Below are 17,071 nucleotides of genomic sequence, written 5' to 3'. Positions count from 1 at the left end.
TTCTCTCAGAAATACAGAACCCCCCACCCTGAGGCACAGCAAACCTGTCTGGCTCGGCTTTCCGCTCCAGGGTAGCACTCAGTAACATGGAGAATGTCGGTGCCCGCCCTTACCTCCCCCCGGCTCTGCGAAATCTCCCTGCCTATACTCGGTACTACAGGGACTAGAATAAAGCCTTCAGATTTTTGCAGCAGCAGGGTGAACTGCAGGAGCCTGTACTTCAAATAAATGAAATTCAAAAAATCAAAATAGAAAAATCTGTGTTCAGGTGTTAGATCATATGACTAATAAAATCGTAAATAAGCAGGAGGGACTGGACAACAAAACGGCAGATTAAATTCAGTGCTGATAAATGCAAAGTAATGCACATTGGAAAACCTAATCCCAACTATACATATAAAATGATAGGGTCTAAATTAGCTATTACTACTCAAGAAAGAAATCTTGGAGTCATTTCAAGGGGGGAGGGATAGCTCAGTGGTTTGAGCATTGGCCTGCTAAACCCAGGGTTGTGAGTTCAATCCTTGAGGGGGCCACTTGGGAATCTGGGGCAAAATCAGTACTTGGTCCTGCTAGTGAAGGCAGGGGGCTGGACTTGATGACCTTTCAAGGTCCCTTCCAGTTCTAGGAGATGGGATATCTCCGTTGTGGATAGATGGGGGTGAGGGATAGCTCAGTGGTTTGAGCATTGGCCTGCTAAACCAGGGTTGTGAGTTCAGTACTTGAGGGGGCCCACTTAGGGATCTGGGGCAAAAATCAGTACTTGGTCCTGCTAGTGAAGGCAGGGGGCTGGACTCAATGACCTTTTCGGGGTCCTTTCCAGTTCTGAGACAGGTATATCTCTATATATTAGTTCTCTGAAAACATCTGTTCAGTATGTGGCAGCAGTCAAAAAAGCTAACAACGTTGGGAATCATTAGGAAAAGGATAGATAAAAAGACAGAAAATATCATATTGCCTCTATATAAATCTTGAATACTGCATGCAGATGTGGTCACCCCATCTCAAAAAGGATGTATTGGAATTGGAAAAGGTTCAGAAAAGGGCAACAAAAACTATTAGGAGTCTGGAACAGCTTCCGTATAAGGAGAAATTTAATAACACTGGGACTTTTGGGCTTGGAAAAGAGACAACTAAGGGGAGATATGATAGAGGTCTACAAAAGCGTGACTGACGTAGAGAAAGTAAAAAGAAGAACAGGAGTACTTGTGGCACCTTAGAGACTAACAAATTTATTAGAGCATAAGCTTTCGTGGACTACAGCCCACTTCTTCGGATGCATAGTCCACGAAAGCTTATGCTCTAATAAATTTGTTAGTCTCTAAGGTGCCACAAGTACTCCTGTTCTTCTTTTTGCGGATACAGACTAACACGGCTGCTACTCTGAAACCTGTAGAGAAAGTAAATAAGGAAGTGTTATTTACTCCTCCTCATAACACAAGAACTAGGGGTCACCAAATGAAATTAATAGGCAGCAGGTTTAAAACAAAAGGAAGTATTTCTTCACACAACGCACAGTCAACCTATGGAACTCCTTGCCAGAGGATGTTGTGAAGGCCAAGACTATAGCAGAGTTCAAAAAGAACTAGATAAATTCATGGAGGATAGGTCCATCGATGGTTATTAGCCAGGATGGGCAGGGATGGTGTCCCTCGCCTCTGTTTACCAGAAGCTGGGAATGAGTGACAGAGGATGGATCACTTGATGATTACCTGATCTGTTCATTCCCTCTGGGCACCTGGCATTGGCCACTGTCGGAAGACAGGACACTGGTCTAGATGGGCATTTTGTCTGACCCAGTAAGGGCATTATGTGTGGCTTTTTTCTTTAAAAAAAAAAAAAAGAACAGCATTCTGTCAAAATCCCACTGCGAGACTGCTGCAGGATTGTGACCCAAGCCAATAAAGAACCTTCATACCAACACTTCACTTGTGTTAATTTTGCTTGTGTAATGTGACTAATGCTAATTAAGCAATAACTGTCAAGGAAAGCTCTCTGCACTGAACTAAATAACCTGGCGCAAAGGGTTGATAGTTTGAACAGCAGCCAGTGGACTCAAGTTGGTCATTGACCTCAATGCAAGGTGTTTTCTGGCAATTGTTAATACTGTTATGGCACAAAGTTGAGGGTCAGGAGCCCTGAGTTTTATTCTGTATTCTGCCATTGACTCGCTCTGTGACCTGAGCACCCTGCTTTGTCTGCCTGCCTCGGGTTTCTTGTGCTGTCAATCTACCTCACAGTGGGGGCTGAGGCAATATGGAAGTTTGCAGAGTGTGGTGGCTCGAATATTAAATTTTCCTTAGTGTTAATTAAATGTTCATGTAACAAAAAATTACAAAAGCCTTCTCAGAGCTGGGATTAGATTTTGGGAGGTCATTGGGTCCCCATCTGAACAGGGGAAGGCAACCTATGGCATGTGTGCTGAAGGCGGCACACAAGCTGATTTTTCAGTGGCACTCACACTGCCGGGTCCTGGCCACCGGTCCGGGGAGCTCTGCATTTTAATTTAATTTTAAATGAAGCTTCTTAAACATTTTAAAAACCTTATTTACTTTACATACAACAATAGTTTAGTTATATATTATAGACTTATAGAAAGAGCCCTTCTAAAAACGTTAAAATGTATGACTGGCACGCAAAACCTTAAATTAGAGTGAATAAATGAAGACTCGGCACACCGCTTCTGAAAGGTTGCCGACCCCTGTGCTAGAATAAAACGTGGAAAGATAGAACATGAGGAGAGCAGGGTCCCTGTCAAGTGCATGCCTCCCTTCAAGCCCTTAACTCAACCTGATCTCCCTCTTCTCACAGACCAGGATCAAGGTGATGAACAAACGAAGGCCTCCCTCCAGGACAGCCCGGCGGCTAGCTGCTCAAGAGTCCAGCGAGAACGAGGAGCTGAACAGCACAGAGGAGCTGCAGCTGCCGCTCCCCAAACAGAGCTCTGCATTAGTGGATGCAAAGGGGCTCTGCACTGCTGAGCCAAACGCTAAGGGCAGCACAGAAAACATTTTGGTGGCTAAGCTGCCATCACCAACAGATGGCGGTAGCCTGTCACCTGGAATGGCCGGAAGCCCTTCTGGGAAAGGCATAGGCCAAGAGGATGACTTGTTTGGGTCCAACTATCTCTTTGTGAAAAATTCAGTGTCAAAGCCAGCAGCCAAAGCCAAAACCCCAGAGATCTTGGCCAGCAACCCCCTTAAAAGTGGTGAGAAGAAGTCTGCTCTGTCAGTGCAGGATGATCAGGGCAGCAATGATCTCTTCCAGCCCATAATGCAGAAAGCATCCAAGAAAAGCAGCCCCATCTCTTTCCTGGAGGATGAGGATCTCTTCACTAGTCAGAAAACTGTGAGGAAGAAGGAGTTGAAACCCACCACCCAGCAAGACCTTGACCCAAAAGCCCAAGATATCTTTGAGGTAATGGCTGACTTATTGTGGGTTGTGGTTTTTTTTTGTTTTTTTGTTTTTGTTTTTTTTTTTCCCCACCCCTAAATAGAAAGGGAGGAAATGTATCATTAGGGCCTTGGGCAAAATCATTCTGCCTTCAGCACAGAAGGAATGGGGCCTGTGTGGGCCAAGTAAGGCTAAGCATGAGGCCTGGTCCTCTGCTGAGCTGTAGAAAATGCTGACTTCTGAATCTCACTCTTACTTACCAGAGCAGAGGGTAAAAGGGATGGCGTGTGGGTGGACAGCGGGTGTGTTTGAGGACCTGGCTCTCTCCCTGCTAAGGGAATGCTTAGCTCCCTCTCTGACCTGACTGCTGCTACGCATCAGGAGTAACTGAGCTACACAACAACGCTGATGGTAATGCAGGAATTAGGCCCCCATCCTGCCTGGGCCTGTCTGTTCCCCTCAACCTTGCTCTCACATGTCCTGCACCTGGCCTGTGCAGTATCAGCAATGACTAGATCTCTGCCCATGTCAAATTGGAGACCTGATCCTAACCTGATAGAGTTGCAATGCCCAGGGTAGTTACAGGACTTCCAACTCTATCTACTGCTGCATGTAGCTGAACCCGAACGCTCAGTTATCATGTCCTGTACTGATGCTGTTCAATTTATTCTTTGCTCCAAGGATGATATATTCGCAACAGAAGCCATTAAGCCTCTGAACAGAACAAAAGAGAGAGTGACGGATTCTAACCTGTTTGATGAGAACACTGACATTTTTGCGGATCTCACCATAAAACCAAAAGAAAAGAAGACCAAGAAAAAGGTGGAATCCAAATCCATATTTGATGATGATATGGGTAAGGGCCTTCTTGGTATTGATTGTCTTTATCTTGATTCGACCGTATGTTAAATACCCCAGTGACAAAGGATGGATTTTAGAAAAACTCTCTCTCTCTTTCTCTCTCTCTGTTGGATTTACACAGTAGAGATATCTGTCTTCATAAGTGTCCGCTTGGCAGTCTTAAATATTTTACACTAGAGGCCAGTTTGTGTTGGCCTTACTGTCACAGAGGAGTACCTCACTTGACAAATAGTTCCTATTGATTTTAATGGGTAATAGTTCTGCTGTGTACGGTACTATTCAGTGAGCGATGATAGCATAAACTGGCTGCAAGTACTTGGAGTGGGACTTTCAAACCAATCACCCCTGATGTCCATCTCTTCCCATTGATGTCAATGGTAAAACTCCCATTGCCTCCAAAGAGAGTGGAGATAGCTCAGTGCTGAGTGCTTCTGAAAATCCAGCCTTAATTTTTAGCTATTGAGCATGGTTTCCCAAGAGCTTTTCATGAAATGTATCAATAGAAATTTGGACAGAATGAATCTGAAAGCACATGATAAAGAAAACTACTTTCATTCCAAACTATGGGACAATTTGACAATTTCAAAACTGTTTCCAAACAGAAAATTTTGTCAGAACTGAGCGTTTTCCAGTGAACAGTCTCAGTTCAGATGAATTCACAATTTCTGACCCAAAACAGTTTTGTCTAAAAATTTGCACCCAACTCTAGTTATCCTACAGTCTCCAGCACTAGCCCTCACTGTTTGCAGTGGCATTTCTGGCACTGAGGCACCTGGAGCACAAGTCAGAAATGTCCATGTAAATGAATGTACCTTCACCCTAATCTCAGTTGGTTTAAGGGCACAGCACCTCCAGATGAAGGATTCATGCAGGGGCGGCTGTTCAGTGCTCCAAACTAGGTAGTGCTGTCTTCAATGCACCAGCAGGACTCCAGGGAAGACACTTGTTTCTTTGATCAACCTGGCAGCCCCAGAACAGGACTGGCATAGCATCTTCCCTAGCTGTTTAGCTAAGGGCTGGTAGCAATGCCCACCTTAGAATTTTACCAGAGGCTGTCACTGCCTGTTGAGCCTTTCCTGCTGGGAATGCTGTCTTTTGAACTGCACCCAATCACTCCTAGTTTATCGTATTTGCAAACTAATTATGATCCCCTGCCCCACCACCACTTTCATTCATTGCTTAGCCTAGATGTAGATATTTAGTTCCTTTAATCTCTCCTCATAAACCCTGTGATGTTTTAGGGATTACCCAGACCAGTAAGGGCTTCTGTCACCACCAGCCTTATAACTTTGGCTGTTTTCATGCTAGGCTGCTATGGCTCAGAGCCCTGCCACCAGTCGCCAGCCTACAGGCATAATCGTCTCACCCTGCCTTCCAACAGCCTATGCTCCTTGGCAGGGTGACCACAATAGCCTGTCTGGTCCCAAGGCTCCCCATATCTGCCCCCCAAGTTCTTAACTACCAGCCACTCAGACTTTTCCTTTCTTGTTTGTAACCCCCGCCCCCCCATAGGAGTGAAACTAGCCCCCAGTTATCAGTCCACTTGAGGCCGCACAGTTTGCACAACAGAGAACTGCCTGGGGTTCAGAATAAACAGAAAAGCTCATTTAATAGAAAAAATACAGTGGACTAGTCAGATAAGGCAATGCAGACAAATTACATGGACAATGAACATTAATGATGCCACCTCACGCTTTACCTTCTGCATTACATGGAAAGCCTTCACGTCAAACCCCTTCCCTTCTGACAGGGTTTGCAGGGGGCTTTTTCTTTCCGCCTGGCAATTCATGGTTACATAGCGCATGGGAAACTCCCCCCTTCCTTAGTTTTCCAAGACTGAGGTTGTCTTTTCCATTCCAATGGCTTTCTATTACTTTCATGGTCTGCTCTTCTCTCCCTGGGTTGTACAATGCTGGGAGTTATTTTTGTGTAAGCCACTAGCCTGGGAGGCGCTCCTGCCTGCCTGCCTGCTTCCCAACAGCTGTGAGGTGAGCGGGGAGTTAAACCTTTGTTACAATTACCATGTTCTACACACATACACCCGCTTACATTCAGAACCATAACCTGTATACACCCTTCCCAATGACCACCAAGTTCAGCATTTTACTTGACCTATATTTACATACAATAGAATTATATACAACCAGTTGGTTCAGTTGCTTATTCTTTCGGGTGCAGACTCCTGTCTTTCTCTGAGAGTGTCTGGAACCTGAATGTGTCAGAGCCATCCTTCTGATCCTTATAGTGCCTCTCTTCCAACACTGATTGATTGGTATTCCGGCTGCTGAAAAACTTCTGGGCATTGTCTCCGCCTGTGCTTAGGATGCTGCCTCCTGGGGAACTGAGCATTCCTCGGCAAGTAGTACTGCTTTCCCTGCCACAGAGAACAGGCTTCCTTCTCCCCTTCCTTTAGTCCCCGTGTTGTAAGCTAGGGCTGTAACTTCATTCCCCTCAGCACCCACTACACTTCCCGTGTACGCCTGGAGGACCCTAAATGGCTGTGAAGCTAATCTCTTGCATGGCTTGTTTTGAAGGGCTGCCAATTGGGATTTACTCCATACTGCTGCCTTTCTAGACTGCTCTCTTGTGCTGAAACTCTATCCTGGATTAAAGCTGCGTATCCCTATGATCACAGCAGTGGCCATGTGCAGCGGAGGGAGAGGGCAGTGAGAATAGACTCCTCACACAGGCAGAATGGCACGTAGTGGGAGTCCACCTCTGATCTCTGGCCCACGTATCCCTAACCTTCAGCATTCAGATCCCAGATGAGGGGCTTGGTAATGTGGTTCGACAGGTGCTCTGTGTGCAACTGGATTAATGTGTACTCACTGAGGGTATGTCTACACTACGAAATTAGTTCGAATTTATAGAAGCCGGTTTTATTGAAATCGGTTGTATACAGCCGATTGTGTATGTCCACACAATAAAATGCTCTAGGTGCTCTAGTCGGCAGACCGCGTCCACAGTACGAGGCTAGCGTCGACTTCCGGAGCATTGCACTATGGGTAGCTATCCCACAGCTATCCCACAGTTCCCGCAGTCTCCGCCGCCCCTTGGAATTCTGGGTTGAGATCCCAATGCCCGGATGATGCAAAACAGTGTCGCGGGCGGTTCTGGGTACATGTCGTCAGGCCCCTCCCTCCCCCGTCACAGCAACGGCAGACAATAGATTCGCGCCTTTTTATCTGGCTTACCTGGGTTACCTGTGCAGACAACATGGAGCCCGCTCAGCACAGCTGAGCTCACCGTCACCATATGTCCTCTTGGTGCCGGCAGACGTGGGACTGCATTGCTACACAGCAGCAGCTGCTAACTGCCTTTTGGCGGTAGACGGTGCAGTAGACTGGTAGCCTTCATCGGCGATCTGGGTGCTGACAGCCGTGGGGCTTGCCTTTTGGCAGTAAATGGTGTATTATGACTGTTAGCCGGCCTATTACAAGTCGGGTCATCGCACATTAGCAGAGTCTTCCCTGAGCAGCAGCTCGTGCAATAGGCCTGAAGACCATCGTCATACACCGCCCCGTATTTGCTGCCAAGCACCCAGAAAGATGCCGAGGGCTATCAGTCACGCTGCACCGTCGTCTTAAGATGTAAAAAAATAGATTTTCTCTGTATTCATTTGCTTCCCCCTCCCTCCGTCAAATCAACGGCCTGCTAAACCCAGGGTTTTCAGTTTAATCTTTGGGGGGGACCAGTCTGTGACAGTTGTTTGTGTCTCTCCCTGATGCACAGCCACCGTTCTTTATTTTAATTCCCTGTGCCTGTACGCCATGTCGTCACTCGGCCCCCCTCCCTCCTTCCCCTAGGCCGTCAGATACTACGTTTGCGCCACAGCTCGAGCCGAGAAGCGGTTCGCACCTTTTCTTTGAATTCTGGGTTGAGATCCCAATGCCCGGATGATGCAAAACAGTGTCGCGGGCGGTTCTGGGTACATGTCGTCAGGCCCCTCCCCCCTCGTCACAGCAACGGCAGACAATAGATTCGCGCCTTTTTACCTGGGTTACCTGTGCAGACAACATACCACGGCAAGCATGGAGCCCGCTCAGCTCAGCTGAGCTCACCGTCACCATATGTCCTCTGGGTGCCGGCAGACATGGGACTGCATTGCTACACAGCAGCAGCTGTTAACTGCCTTTTGGCGGTAGACGGTGTAGCATGAGTGATAGCCGTGGGGCTGGCAGCCGTAGTGCTGCATTGCACCAGCCCCTTCCAGGCGATGGTATATAATGACTGGTACCCGTCGTCGTCATACTGGTATGGCTGTCAATCATGGCCACCTGGGCAGACATGCTACTGTTTTGATGATGACGGTTACCAGTCATAATATACTATTTTCTGCCAATTGCCCAATATTGTCTGCTAAGCACCCAGAAGAGGCCGAGGGCGATGCTGGGTGCTGGCGGACGTGGGGCTGGCAGACGTGGGGCTGCATTGCTACACAGCAGCAGCCCCTTGCCTTTTGGCAGATGATGGTATATTATGATTGGTACCCATCATCATCGTACTGGTATGGCTGTCACTCATGCTGCAGCGTCGGCTGCCACCTTAAGATGTAAAAAATAGATTTGTTCTGTGTTCATTTGCTTCCCCTTCCTCCGTGAAATCAACGGCCTGCTAAGCCCAGGGTTTCCAGTTTAATCTTTGGGGGGACCATTCTGTGTGACAGTTGTTTGTGTTTCTCCCTGTTCCTGTACCTGTACGCCATGGCCCTCCCTCCCTCTCTCCCTCCCTCCCGCCCTCCTTCTCCTGGTCCATCAGATACTACTTTCGCGCCTTTTTTCTGACCAGGCGCCATAGCTAGCACTGGGATCATGGAGCCCGCTCAGATCACCGCGGCAATTATGAGCACTATGAACACCACGCGCATTGTCCTGGAGTATATGCAGAGCCAGAACATGCCAAGGCGAAACCCGGACCAGGCGAGGAGGCGATTGCAGCACGGCGACGAGAGTGATGAGGAAATTGACATGGCCATAGACCTCTCACAAGGCACAGGCCCCAGCAATGTGGAAATCATGGTGTCACTGGGGCAGGTTGATACCGTGGAACGCTGATTCTGGGCCCGGGAAACAAGCACAGACTGGTGGGACCGCATCGTGCTGCAGGTATGGGACGATTCCCAGTGGCTGCGAAACTTTCGCATGCGTAAGGGCACTTTCATGGAACTTTGACTTGCTTTCCCCTGCCCTGAAACGCCAGGATACCAAGATGAGAGCAGCCCTCACAGTTGAGAAGCGAGTGGCGATAGCCCTGTGGAAGCTTGCAACGCCAGACAGCTACCGGTCAGTCGGGAATCAATTTGGAGTGGGCAAATCTACTGTGGGGGCTGCTGTGATCCAATTTGCCAGGGCAATGAAAGACCTGGTGATAGCAAGGGTAGTGACTCTGGGCAACGTGCAGTCAATAGTGGATGGCTTTGCTGAAATGGGATTCCCAAACTGTGGCGGGGCCATAGACGGAACCCATATCCCTATCTTGTCACCGGAGCACCAAGCCACCGACTACGTAAACCGCAAGGGGTACTTTTCAATGCTGCTGCAAGCCCTGGTGGATCACAAGGGATGTTTCACCAACATCAACGTGGGATGGCCGGGAAAGGTACATGATGCTCGCGTCTTCAGGAACTCTGCTCTGTTTCGAAAGCTGGAGGAAGGGACTTTCTTCCCGGACCAGAAAGTGACCACTGGGGATGTTGAAATGCCTATCGTGATCCTTGGGGACCCAGCCTACCCCTTAATGCCATGGCTCATGAAGCCGTACACAGGCAGCCTGGACAGGAGTCAGGACCTGTTCAACTACAGGCTGAGCAAGTGCCGAATGGTGGTGGAATGTGCATTTGGACGTTTAAAAGCGCGCTGGCGCAGCTTACTGACTCGCTCAGACCTCAGCGAAAAGAATATCCCTATTGTTATTGCTGCTTGCTGTGCGCTCCACAATATCTGTGAGAGTAAGGGGGAGACCTTTATGGCGGGGTGGGAGGTTGAGGCAACTCGCCTGGCCGCTGATTACGCGCAGCCAGACACCAGGGCGGTTAGAGGAGCACAGCAGGGCGCGGTGCGCATCAGAGAAGCTTTGAAAACGAGTTTTGTGACTGGCCAGGCTACTGTGTGAAACTTCTGTTTGTTTCTCCTTGATGAACCCTCCAACCCCCCCCCCCCCCCCCGACCCGGTTCACTCTACTTCCCTGTAAACCAACCACCCCACCCCACCCTCCCCTCCCCTCCCGCTTGCAGAGGCAATAAAGTCATTGTTTTTTCACATTCATGCATTCTTTATTAGTTCCTTACAGAGGTAGGGGGATAATTGCCAAGGTAGCTGGGATGGGTGGGGGAGGAGGGATGGAAAAGGACACACTGCATTTTAAAACTTTAACTCTTATTGAAGCCCAGCCTTCTGATGCTTGGGCGATCATCTGGGGTGGAGTGACTGGGTGGACGGAGGCCCCCCCACCGTGTTCTTGGGCGTCTGGGTGAGGAGGCTATGGAACTTGGGGAGGAGGGCTGTTGGTTACACAGGGGCTGTAGCGGCGGTCTCTGCTCCTGCTGCCTTTCCTGCAACTCAACCATACGCTCGAGCATATCACTTTGATGCTCCAGCAGACGGAGCATTGCCTCTTGCCGTCTGTCTGCAAGCTGACGCCACCTATCGTCTTCAGCCCGCCACCTCTCCTCTCGTTCATGTTGGGCTTTTCTCATCTCCGACATTGACTGCCTCCACGCATTCTGCTGTGCTCTATCAGCCTGGGCGGACATCTGCAGCTCGGTGAACATCTCGTCCCTCGTCTTACGTTTTCTCTTTCTAATGTTCACGAGCCTCTGCGAAGGAGAAACATTTGCAGCTGGTGGAGGAGAAGGGAGAGGTGGTTAAAAAAGACACATTTTAGGGAACAATGGGTACAGTCTTTCATTACAAGGTCGCATATTTCGGCTTGCAGGCAGCCATCGTAGGCCACAGTGTTTTGGCTTTTTTAACCTTCTTAACATGCGGGAAAGGTTGCAAACAGCAGCGCATTTCCCATATCAAGGATGAATTGGGTTGTCCATTTAAAATGGGGTTTCAATGTAAAAGGAGGGGGCTGCGGTTTCCCGGTTAACATGCGGCACAAACACAAGTAAACCACACCCCCCCCCCCCCACACACACACACACGATTCTCTGGGATGATCACTTCACCCCTCCCCCCCACCGCGTGGTTAACAGCGGGGAACATTTCTGGTCAGAATAGCAGGAACGGGCGCCTCTGAATGTCCCCCTTAATAAAATCACCCCATTTCAACCAGGAGAGCTTTCTGGAGATGTCCCTGGAGGATTTCCGCTCCATCCCCATACACGTTAACAGACTTTTCCAGTAGATGTACTGGCCGCGATTGCCAGGGCAAATTAATCATTAAACACGCTTGCTTTTTTTTTGTAATGTTTACAAATAGTTACAAAGTTACACTCACCAGAGGTTTCCTGTGTGCCCTGAGGGTCTTGGGTGAGTTCGGGGGTTACTGGTTCCAAGTCCAGGGTCACAAACATATCCTGGCTGTTGGGGAAACCGGTTTCTCCGCTTCCTTGCTGCTGTGAGCTACCTACAGTACCTCCATCGTCATCTTCCTCGTTCCCCGAACCGTCTTCCCTGTGTGTTTCTCCAGTGAGAGAGTCATAGCACACGGTTGGGGTAGTGGTGGCTGCACCCCCTAGGATCGCATGCAGCTCCGCGTAGTAGCGGCAAGTTTGCGGCTCTGCCCCGGACCTTCCGTTTGCTTCTCTGGCTTTGTGGTAGGCTTGCCGTAGCTCCTTAATTTTCACGCGGCACTGCTGTGTGTCCCTGTTATGGCCTCGGTCCTTCATGGCCTTGGAGATCTTTTCTAATACTTTTCCATTTCTTTTACTGCTACGGAGTTCAGCTATCACTGCTTCATCTCCCCATATGGCGAGCAGATCTCGTACCTCCCGTTCGGTCCATGCTGGAGCTCTTTTGCGATCCTGGGAGGACTCCATGACGGTTACCTGTGCTGATGAGCTCTGCGTGGTCACCTGTGCTCTCCACGCTGGGCAAACAGGAAATGAAATTCAAACCTTCGCGGGTCTTTTCCTGTCTACCTGGTCAGTGCATCTGAGTTGAGAGCGCTGTCCAGAGCGGTCACAATGAAGCACTGTGGGATAGCTCCCGGAGGCCAATAACATCGAATTCCGTCCACACTACCCCAATTCCGACCCGCAAAGGCCGGTTTTATCGCTAATCCCCTCGTCGGAGGTGGTGTAAAGAAACCGGTTTAAAGGGCCCTTTAAGTCGAAAGAAAGGGCCTCGTTGTGTGGACGTGTCCAGGCTTAATTCGGTTTAACGCTGCTAAAGTCGACCTAAACCCGTAGTGTAGACCAGGCCTGAGTCCGTGCCAGACTTGTGAACAGATGCTAGTTTACCACACCAACGCATGAGAGAGGATGCAGCAAATGTCCATCAAACAATAGAAACCTCCCAAGCCCTAGCTGTGTATAACCTTTTATTAATCCATAATTGACCTTTCTGGCCCACCATCATTCAGCGGTCTCTTTTTTCCAGCTGCTTCTCAGCATTTCTTCTCCTCTTCCCTCCCCCCAAACACATTTGGGCCAAGTCCATCCCACCCCTTCAGTACAGCCCCACAATCAGCAACCACTGTGGTGAACCTTACTGAGCTTTGAAGTTAACTATTGCTGCCGCTGCCCAGATGGGACGCCCCACCCTCCGGGGAGGAGAGAGGGCTGGCTCTGGCCTATTGTTTAAGGTCACTGCAACAGAAGAAACTAATAAATTCGATACTAAAGTATTAATGGCCCCATGAGTTTCACTGCCTCGCATGTGAATGAGCACAACAGCATCTGTGAAAGAAACTGGGCTTGTTAAACCTCCATCTCCTCTAACTCTGAGACTGTTTCTCAACGCTTTCCAATTGTGCCTGTTATCTGTATATGCCACTAAATGCATTTCTAAATCCATCCTTGTTCTGATCCCAGGTGAGCCATGTTCTCCGCTTTACACTACTGCTTTAAGGTACCTGATTTGCAGAGCCAGAGGTGCCAGCGACAGTAGTAAAAGTTCCCCCTACATGTACGACTTTCCCAGCTCACTTGGGTAACAATGCTGGCAACTTTTGCGGTTTGTTTTAGCAAAAAATCTCATAATTCTATGAACCTGGGTATTCCCAGACTGCCAGCCACAGGAATGCCTTAATGGGCCAGAGGAATGTGAATGTTTGTACAGCACTTAGGAGATGAAACGTGTTAATTAGTAGAACTCATGTGTGTGCATGCATGAATAATACATTCTCCAAAGGGCAAATCTGTAGACATCATCTGTAGTATGACTTAATGGTTCTAAAGCACAGGACTGGATGAGTCTCTAAGTCCGCTCCCAGTTCTGCCACTGGCTTCCTATATGGTGCTGGGTGAGCTGCAGAGAAGTTAAGTGACTTATTCATCTGTGAAATGGATATAATGCCTCACTCAGCATTGTGAGGCTTCACTTAGTGCTTGTTCAATGCTTTGAGATTTCTGGCTGGCATAAATGCCAAGTGTTAGGATTTCTTTTGTTCCCTCTCATTGACTATACCTGGTAAAAACCCACAGCTAAAAGTTCCCCCATATGTCCTCACAAATACATTTTCATGTCACAAGCAGCAGGAAAGTGTTTATCAGCAAAGTGTCCTTGGCAGTAACTGCTACATGCTGGGGATATTTCTGTGTAATGTCTTACGTTTGGCAGCATCTTCTCTCCTTTTTAATCACTGTTTTTCTCTTTCTCTAGATGATATCTTCTCCTCTAGCAGTCAAACCAAGGTGTCCACCCCCAAAGGCCGATCCTCTCAGATGGCCTCTGAATCAAAATCTGAAAGCAAGGCATCAAGTACGTTTGATGACCCACTGAATGCCTTTGGAGGCCAATAGACCATGGTGGGCGTTGCAGAGAGAGGGCCCTCTCTGCCAGGTTATCCTGACCAGTACTAGTACTCTTATGTCAGCTCTCTTTGAGTAGAGAATCTGATGACCATGGACAGTCAAATGACTGACTCCCCACTTTACATGGTTAGTATCTCTTCCCTGCACTGGATCTAATCATGCCTAACACTGTAAAAAGACTCTCCAATCGTAACTTACTGCAGTCCTGTTTCAGTGCTGCCCAGATGGCATAGCTTGTGCAATACCTGCGATAATGTAATCTATTATACAAAGTATAAGTTCTTTTATTGAACAGATCTATAGAAAAAAATCACTAATATTGTGAAATAGTAAATGGTGTCTGCTAAACCAGGTCCAGCTGTGCTTGTCTTGCTTTCTGCTCTGCTGTTTGCTAGCAGTCTCTGCCTCCAGATCCCAAAATGGGGAAAACCAACGCCACATCTCTCATTGGGTCAGCAGTCTGTCTGCTGGGTGCATTCTGTAAGTTCATGTCAGTTCCTCCCATCAGGGAGCAGCTTTACCTCGTCTCTTACAGATTGGAGCATGTTGTCAGCGCTTAATAGATAAATCCTCCCGGAGGAGAGGGTGCCAAGTGAGAACTAGAGGAATGGAGGACAGATTTTTGCCCATGACTGTATGCAAGCTGCTGAAAAATATTGGATTGAGGCAAAGTTTCCATTGGTATTGGTGGGAGGAGGAACAAGGTCCTTTAGTGCTCTGGCACTGTGCGGAGTATCCTTACCTTGCAGGACTGTTCGTCCCCCCGCCCCCCGTTAAAGCCCATTTACAGTTAGCAAAGAATGAAAGTAATTGGAGAGCCCAGAAATTATTCAGGAACCTGAGAGATGTTGAGCACTTGCTGTTCCCACTGAAGTCAGGATTCTGAGCACCTCTCAGGGGTCAGGCCCTAAATGTGTTACCTGGTAACAACTGTGTTTTATTGTACGTCACTGGGCACACCTAATCAATGGTATAAACTGTGTCCCACCTGCCGGGCATAATGTTTGGAATCACTGCGAATCTCTAGAACCTCTGGTTGGGGGGACCTGGTGTCTGGTTTTTGACCGGAAGACCAGCTGGAAAAGGGACACTGACCGCTCCAGTCAGCACCGCTGACTGGGCCATTAAAGGTCCGGTCGGTGGTGCTGCGGTGCTAAGGCAGGTTCGTCCCTATCTGTTCTGGCACCGCGCTGCACACCGGAAGGTCCAGCTCCTAGGCGGGGGGGCCATGGGGCTCCACGCACTGCCCCCGCTCCAAACACAAGCTCCAAACACAAGCCAATGGGAGCTGGGACGTGGTGCCTGCAGCGGGCGAGAGCAGTGCAGGGAGCATCCTGCCTCCCATGCCTACTACCATCAGACCTGCTGGCCGCTTCCGGGGCGCGTGCAATGTGGTGTCAGGACAGGCAGGCAGCCTGCCTTAGCCCCCCTCCTGCAGCACTGACCAGGAGCCGCCGGAGGTAAGCCCAATCCCCTGCCCCAGCTCTGAGACCCACCTGGAGCTCCCTCCTGCACCCCAAAGCCCTCATTCCTGGCCCCAGCCTAGAGCCTGCACCCCCATCCCAGAGCCCTCACCCCCTGCACCTCAACCCCCAGCCCTGAGCCCCCCCAAACCCGGAGCCCCCTCTTGTACCCCCAACCCCAGAGCCTGCATCCCCAGCCAGAACCCTCACCCCCTCCCGCACCCCAAGCCCCTGCCCCAGCCCAGTGAAAGTGAGTGAGTGTGGGGGAGAGCAAGCCACTGAGGGAGGTAGAATGTAGTGAGCGGGGGTGGGGCCTTGGGGAAGAGGTGGCGCTAGGATGTTCGGTTTTGTGCCATTAGAAAGTTGGCAACCCTAATCTCTGGGCTTGAGAGCAGGGGCTCAAATTTTGGCAGGGGAGCTGCCCTGGTGTCGGTTAGGGTGACCAGATGTCCCGATTTTATAGGGACAGTCCCGATATTTGGGGCTTTTCCTTACATGGGTGCCTATTACCCCCCACCCTCTGTCCCGATTTTTCACACTTGATATCTGGTCACCCTAGTGTCGGTTGTCCTTTTTACTGTCCCTGTGGCAAGTCTCCCTAAATTTGGCCCAGTTATAAGCCTCTAACCAGTATCTGCTGAGCATGTGCTAACTAGATTCCATCTGCATTCAGTATGCTCTGTCCCCTTCTCATCTTCTGTATGTGACTGGACTGGCTGTGCCATCGCCACAGTAACTGAGCATGCTCCATCTTCAGGCTGCAGAGAATGAGTAGGACTTTCCCTGCAATTGTTCCTCCTGGCCGGTGGGGTTGCCAGGCTGCTGGGCACCAAAACTGAGATTAGGATGAGCGTCTCTTTGCGCCCTCTGCTGGCACCTCGGCAATGTGGAGAAGAGGGAGGTGTTAATTCCATTCTCTATCTCCTAACTTTCAAGTGCTTGACTTTGCTTAGTATTCTTTTAATGTAGTGCTTTTTGATGCAATAGCTATGCAACAGTTGAAAACCTTCCAGTAGAGGTAATGCCATTGGAAAGCAGAACCTGGTGCAATCAGGGGGTGGAGATGGGGGTGGCTTATTTCAAAAGTAGGGAGGAAAGAGGAAAACAAGTGATGTCTCTGCTTTCTGAGCATTCCTCCCCTAAATGTCTCTAGATCTGCTGTGCTTTAAGAAGTGCTCAGGCATGTAACCATCGAATCCTGAGTGACTCAATGCCTATCTGCTAGGCAGCCCCATGGCAATGTCAGTGAGTCAGTAACTTGGTCTCCATCACACTCCTGTAGGCTGTACACCACTGGGGTGTAAAAATCCACTTTTGCCACCAAGATGCTGCTGAATCTGAGATGACCTCATCCTGGATGTTAAAAGAAAAAGATCCAGTGTGATCAAGGCTTCGATGTGAAGCTGGAAAGGGTAGACCACTAGTTAGCTC

General features: G+C 49.1%; 1 protein-coding gene across 5 annotated transcripts in view; it reads left to right on the top strand.

The window, feature by feature from the left end:
* The window catches only part of WASHC2C (WASH complex subunit 2C), a 66,710-nt gene extending 52,182 nt beyond the window's left edge, over positions 1-14,528 (top strand). For all 5 annotated transcript variants that reach the window (XM_054034169.1, XM_054034168.1, XM_054034167.1 and 2 more), the window contains 3 exons: positions 2,812-3,417; positions 4,075-4,249; positions 14,026-14,528. In XM_054034169.1, the coding sequence (XP_053890144.1) occupies positions 2,812-3,417; positions 4,075-4,249; positions 14,026-14,165 (921 nt within the window). In that variant the 3' untranslated portion in view covers positions 14,166-14,528. The remainder of the gene's footprint in view (positions 1-2,811; positions 3,418-4,074; positions 4,250-14,025) is intronic.
* Positions 14,529-17,071: the final 2,543 nt, after the last annotated feature.

The sequence above is a fragment of the Malaclemys terrapin genome, chromosome 7, assembly GCF_027887155.1.
Source record: "Malaclemys terrapin pileata isolate rMalTer1 chromosome 7, rMalTer1.hap1, whole genome shotgun sequence".
In the NCBI taxonomy this organism is placed as follows: Eukaryota; Metazoa; Chordata; order Testudines; family Emydidae; genus Malaclemys; species Malaclemys terrapin.
The sequence above is the reverse complement of the archived record's forward strand: the minus strand, read 5'-3'. Positions and strand labels throughout refer to the sequence as shown.